The sequence below is a fragment of the Crotalus tigris genome, unplaced genomic scaffold, assembly GCF_016545835.1.
Source record: "Crotalus tigris isolate CLP2741 ecotype Arizona unplaced genomic scaffold, ASM1654583v1 scf7180000019021.11574027:1482141, whole genome shotgun sequence".
Classification (NCBI taxonomy): domain Eukaryota; kingdom Metazoa; phylum Chordata; class Lepidosauria; order Squamata; family Viperidae; genus Crotalus; species Crotalus tigris.
Genome location: NW_024097333.1, coordinates 9,588 through 15,205, shown reverse-complemented (window position 1 = coordinate 15,205; position 5,618 = coordinate 9,588). Strand labels below are relative to the sequence as shown.

Below are 5,618 nucleotides of genomic sequence, written 5' to 3'. Positions count from 1 at the left end.
GACGGAACGTCATGATGATCGCTTTATTAAGACTAATCGACTGAATGAGCAAAATGTCGATTCTTCTCAAAGATGAAAATTAGAGAAAACAGAAGCGCCAGAAAAGGCCTCCGTGTATGTCAGGGAACAATTTCAGAAACTCAGGGAATGCGAAGCCATGGCTGATTTAAGACAGAATTATCACAGATTTCCTCTTCCAAGCTCATAGTATCCCCATGATAGGATATGATTTTAAAGTAGCATTTTACCTGGAAGGGAATGAAAAGAAAAACAGCATTGGAACGGACTCTAGAGGTCTTCTAGTCCAACCCCCTCCTCAGGGAGGAGACCCTGAACCATTCTAGGCAAGCGTTTGTCCAATCTCTTCTTAAAAGCCTCCAGTGTTGGAGCACCCACAACTTCTAGTTGCAAGCAGTTCCACTGGTTAATTGTTCTCACTGACAGGAAATGTCTCCTTAATGCCAGGTTGCTTCTCTCCTGGATGAGTTTACATCCATTCCTTCTTCTCCTGTCTGCAGGTGCTTTGGAGAATAGGTGACCCCCCACCCCTGTTTTCTTTGGGGCAGCCCCTCATATAGCAAACACGATCATCAGATCATTTCTAGTCTTTTGAATTGAAATCACCCATGAAAATAATTGAAATCAGCTTTACAGAGGGGGCTGCTGAGCTCAGACCAGGCAGGTTTTTTTTTTTATCAATGAAACCGCGAATATATGATCGGAATTTGGCATCTCAACTCACCAGCAGAGTGCCTGGAAATAGAGGACATTGCTGGATCTTCACATACACCAATGTGATACCGTGCTTCTTTAAACATGTAGTTTGCACCAACGCGATAGTAAGATGATATACGGTGGGATAATTCGGCTGGATTTTAAAATAAGTAGCATCACCTTTTAATTCATTGGAAAACATGATCAGCCTCGTGGGTTGCAAAGCGGAAAGGGACGTTATGCCTCGAGAGCAGCAAGAACATTGTTTCAAGAGGAAACATTTCTGCATCGGATACCAACGGCAGAAAACCATGTCCTTGGCGTCCAGGATAACAGTCCCTCCCTTAGAGCCCCCCCTCAGCTCCCCCCAGCCCCTCCAAACCCTTCTATTGTTTACAGAGCAAATCCAAGTCCTTTGCCTGCTTCACGGACACAACGAGGCTACCCCCCCCCCCCGCAATTCTCCCCCCCCCCCACACACTTCTGCAATAACTGTTTAAGTATGAAAGGCCCCTCCTGTCCACGATCCACAGTACCTTCCTGGGAAGACTCCCCCCCCCCAAACTGCCTCCCCTCGCTCAGTTCCCTTCCACTGTACCTTCGAGTAACTCCGAATCATTTGGCTACTCCACGGCTGCCCCCCCATCCCCAGAAAAACTCCCTCTTAGCCCCAGATACACACCGGTGAACCAGCGTACAGAACTCGCAGCTTTTTAAAATAGGTGTAAGTGGCTTGTCGGCCGATGTTGTGTTCCTGCACAGCAAAGGCTGCGGCTTGCTGCACCCCCTCATCTGAGAGGCGCAGGCTGATAAGATTTTGGGGCACCCCCAGAGGCAGCATCAGGAGGGCGCAGAGAAGGGACTGGACTGGCATCTGGGAGTGCATCATGGCGCTGTTAGAGAGAGAGAGAGAGAGAGAGAGAGAGAGAGGGAATCTGGCAGGCACGGACGCAAAGCGAGTAATCCCAACAGTCAGCCTGGACCACAACGCTCCGCCGGAGCCTCAGGTGGCAGGGGATCTTACCTGTGCAGAGGCCACGCCCATTCCCCAGAAGCCCCGCCCCTGTGGCTGGCCCATCTCCCCTGCCCAGGTGCTCGCCACCTCCCCATCCCCTGGGTCCCCCCTCTCCCCTGCAGAGGTTAGACTGACGTCGTGGGAGGGGGGAATGAAGAGTTACTGCTCAAGTGAAGAGCAACAAGGAGGACTGGGGGGCTTCTGGAGAATGTGGCATCCAGTTTTGGTCACCACGTTACAAAAAAGTTGTTGAGATTTTGGGAAAAGTGCAGAGAAGAGCAACTCAAAGGCCTGCAGACAAAAACGTGAAGAACAGTTGCAGGATTTGGCTTTGGCTAGTCTAGAGAAAAGGATTAAGGGGGACATGATAGATGTATTTCAGTATTTGAGGGGCTGCCACAGAGAAGAGGGGCTCGACCTGTTCTCCAAAGGTCAGAGAGCAGGACAAGAAGGAGTGAATGGAAGCTAATCCAGGAGTGAAGCAACCTGGAATAAAGGAGAAACTTCCCCACAGTGAGGAGAATGAACCAGCGGAACAGCTTGTCCCCAGAAGTTGTGCGTGCTCCATCACTGGAGGCTTTTAAGAAAAGACTGGACAGCCACCTATCTGAAAGGGTACAGGATCTCTTGCTTGAGCAGGAGGTTGGACTAGAAGACCTCCAAGATCCCTTCCGGCTCTATTCTAATTGACCCCCAAAGGGAATCAGATTGGACCATTGATCGCATCGCCCAGTCAGTGCTTCCCACGCTCCATAAATGACTGAGGAAGCATGGAAAGCATCTTTCCAGAAAGAACAGAGTGGACTGCTGTTCCCTGATGCGATGGAGGAGATCGGGAAACTGCACAAATGTAAGGACCCACCCCACTTTGCATCTTAAGAAGACAGAACTCTTGGAATAGTTCTTCCAACAGGAATCCTTTATTAAGAGAAAATGGTTGCAGGCATGCTAGACAGGACTTGGGGTCCAAGCTCTCCCATTCAAGGTTTTAAGGGGTTCCCCAGTAGTCCCACCCAATCAACCCCCCTTCCAGTGATAGTTTCAAGTATCACAATTCCACCCCGTTTCTTCTTTCTTCCGTCTGGATGGCGACTTCAGATAACTACATGAAAGGCAAATACTCTTCTTTGTTAATGCTAATGTTCTCTGGTGTTAACGCTTTGAGGTTACAATAGGTTACAATAAACACACATTCAGCATTCATCTCTTTGAAGTCTACTGAAGGAAGTGAGGGCCATAAAGCCCTTTTGTTCTCCCCCTTCTCTCCCTCTTATGGCAGAATCCAAAGAAGGCAGAATTGGGAGTTTCTATATTTGATAATTAAAGATGAAATATGATTGGATTCTGACATCTGGCCCCTCTTAAAAATAAGAGAGATCCACCTGAAAGAAAACACAAGTATAAAATTTAGTCAGGCTTGTTAGGATACTCTGTGTGAAACTTCTTCAATAGCTTCGGGGATCTGACATGACGTTTATGGACCCACTCATTTTGTGAGGGAGGGAGGTGTTTCCAGGCAACTAGGTACTGAGTTGCTCCATGATATCTCCTAGAGTCAAGGACTTCCTTTATTTCGAAGTGTTGTTCACCCTCCACCATGATTGGAGGTGGTGGGGGGGGGATTTTTGGCCGTAGAGGTGACTGATGCTCTCTTTTCAGCAAGCTGCAATGAAAAATGGGTGTATTTGCCTGAGGTTTTTGGGTAATTCTAATTCTACTGTTACTGGATTTATGATTCTTTTAATTGGAAAAGGTCCTATATATTTTGGTCCAAGTTTTTTACAGGGCTGTAGGGACTTTAGGTATTTTGTAGATAAGTACACCATTTCTCCTATAATGAATGGTGTAGGCTCAACCCTTTTTTTATCGGCTTGTGCTTTGTATGCCCGCCTAGCTTCATCTAGTGATTTTCTGACTATTGGCCAGGTGTTTTGTAGGTTTTCCATCCATTCTTTCAGTGAAGGGATCGTTGGTTCTTTTGGGGTTAACTCTGGCATAGGGTTGAAACTTTGGCCGTTGGCTATTTGAAAAGGAGTGTAGCCTGTGCTGGAGTGGACTGCATTATTGTAGGCAACTTCTGCAAAAGGAAGTAAGTCCGTCCAATCACTCTGTTGGAAATTTAAAAAACATCTCAAATATTGCTCAAGTACCGACTGGCAGCGTTCCGCTTGTCCATCTCCTTGAGGGTGGTGGCTAGATGTCAATCCCTGAGTGGTCCCTAAGAGGGATAAAAATTCCTTCCAAAATGCAGACGTAAATTGCACTCCCCTATCAGAGATGATGCGTTGGGGTGCCCCGTGCAATCTGTAAATGTGCTGGATGAAAAGTTTTGCTAAGGCCTTTGCAGTGGGAATTTTTTGGCAAGGGATAAAGTGCACCTGTTTGGAAAATAGGTCCGTGACTGTCCAGATAACAGTATTCCCATTGCTTTCAGGCAATTCCACTATAAAATCCATGGCTATTTCCCTCCAGGGGGCTGAGGGACTTGCCACTGGTTGTAACAGCCCTGGCGATTTCCCTTGCAACCTCTTTGCTGATGCACAGGTTGGGCAGCTGGCAACATAACTTTCTATGTCCTTTTTTATTGATGGCCACCAAAATTGCCGTTTAATTAAGTGTAAAGTTTTTACAAATCCAAAATGCCCTGCTGATTTTGTGTCATGGCAAAGTTGCATGAAAGTTAGTCTTTGAGTTGTTGGTATATATAACTTTTCCCCTACCCAAGGCAATCCGTCTCTCATTGTGCACACATGTTTGTTTTTCTGGAACCAATCATCTGTTTCCAAACTTTTTCTGAATTCAATCCCAGTTTGGCTGTCCAGTTGTGGTTTTATTTTGGCTTGGGTTCTTGTGGTTACTGGCGCTGCCAGTTGTGATTCTGCCATTATTGGTCTAGAGTCTGTGGTTCGTGCGCTGTTATATTGGGGCATGCGAGATAGTGCATCTGCCAGGAAGTTCTTTCTTCCTGGTAAATGTTTGAGCTTAAATTGGAATTGGTGAAAATGCTGGGACCAGCGGGCTTGTTTGGGATTGAGTTTCCTGGAAGTTTTCAGGGCTTCTAAATTTTTGTGATCAGTCCACACCTGGAAGGGGATTTTGTTGCCTTCCAGGAACTGTCGCCACGTGAGTAATGCCCAACGTATCCCATAAGCCTCCTTCTCCCATACGGGCCAGCGCTGTTCTGTTTCCGTGAGTTTCTTAGATGTATATGCACAGGGTTGCAATACTGCATCATCATTTTCTTGTAATAGCACAGCCCCCACTGCCACATCACTTGCATCTGCCTGTATTATGAAGGGCTTGTCCATGTCTGGGTGCCTTAGTACTGGTTCGGCAGAAAAAAGTCTCTTTAGTCTCTCAAACGCTGCTTGGCACTCCATTGTCCATGTTAGTGGCTGGCTAGGTTTTACTGGGATGTTCCCTTCGTTTTTAGTAAGTTAGTGAGGGGCAAGGCTATCTGTGCAAATGAGGGGATGAATTGCCGGTAAAATTTGCAAAGCCCAGGAAACTTTGTATTGCTTTCTTGTGCGGGGTGGTGCCCATTCTAATACTGGCTCGACCTTCTCTGGGTCCATTTCAATGCCCTGTGGGGTATGCGATAGCCTAGGTAGTCTTCCTTTCCTGGTGGAATTCGCATTTGAGAGTTTGGCATATAGCGTGAGCGGCTCGCAGCTTCTTTAAAACCGCTCTGACAAGTTTGACGTGTTCTTCTTTTGTTTCAGTAAAGATAAGAATGTCGTCCAAGTAAACAAGGACCCCCTTAAATAGGTGCTCCCTTAGAACGTCATTGATTAATTGCATAAAGACTGCAGGGCCCCCTTGTAATCCAAATGGCAAGACTTTGAATTGATAGCACCCCATGGGGCAGTTAAATGCAGTCTTCCATTCG

At 46.8% G+C, this 5,618-nt stretch overlaps 1 protein-coding gene across 1 annotated transcript; it reads right to left on the bottom strand.

Moving 5' to 3' along the window:
• Positions 1-140: 140 nt before the first annotated feature.
• On the bottom strand, positions 141-1,603 carry LOC120314899 (cystatin-like). The gene is made up of 3 exons (XM_039358451.1): positions 1,397-1,603; positions 743-868; positions 141-248 (listed from the first exon to the last, which is right to left on the bottom strand). Exons 1-3 carry the CDS (start codon positions 1,601-1,603, stop codon positions 141-143), a joined length of 441 nt encoding a protein of 146 aa, XP_039214385.1.
• Between the last annotated feature and the right edge of the window lie 4,015 nt (positions 1,604-5,618).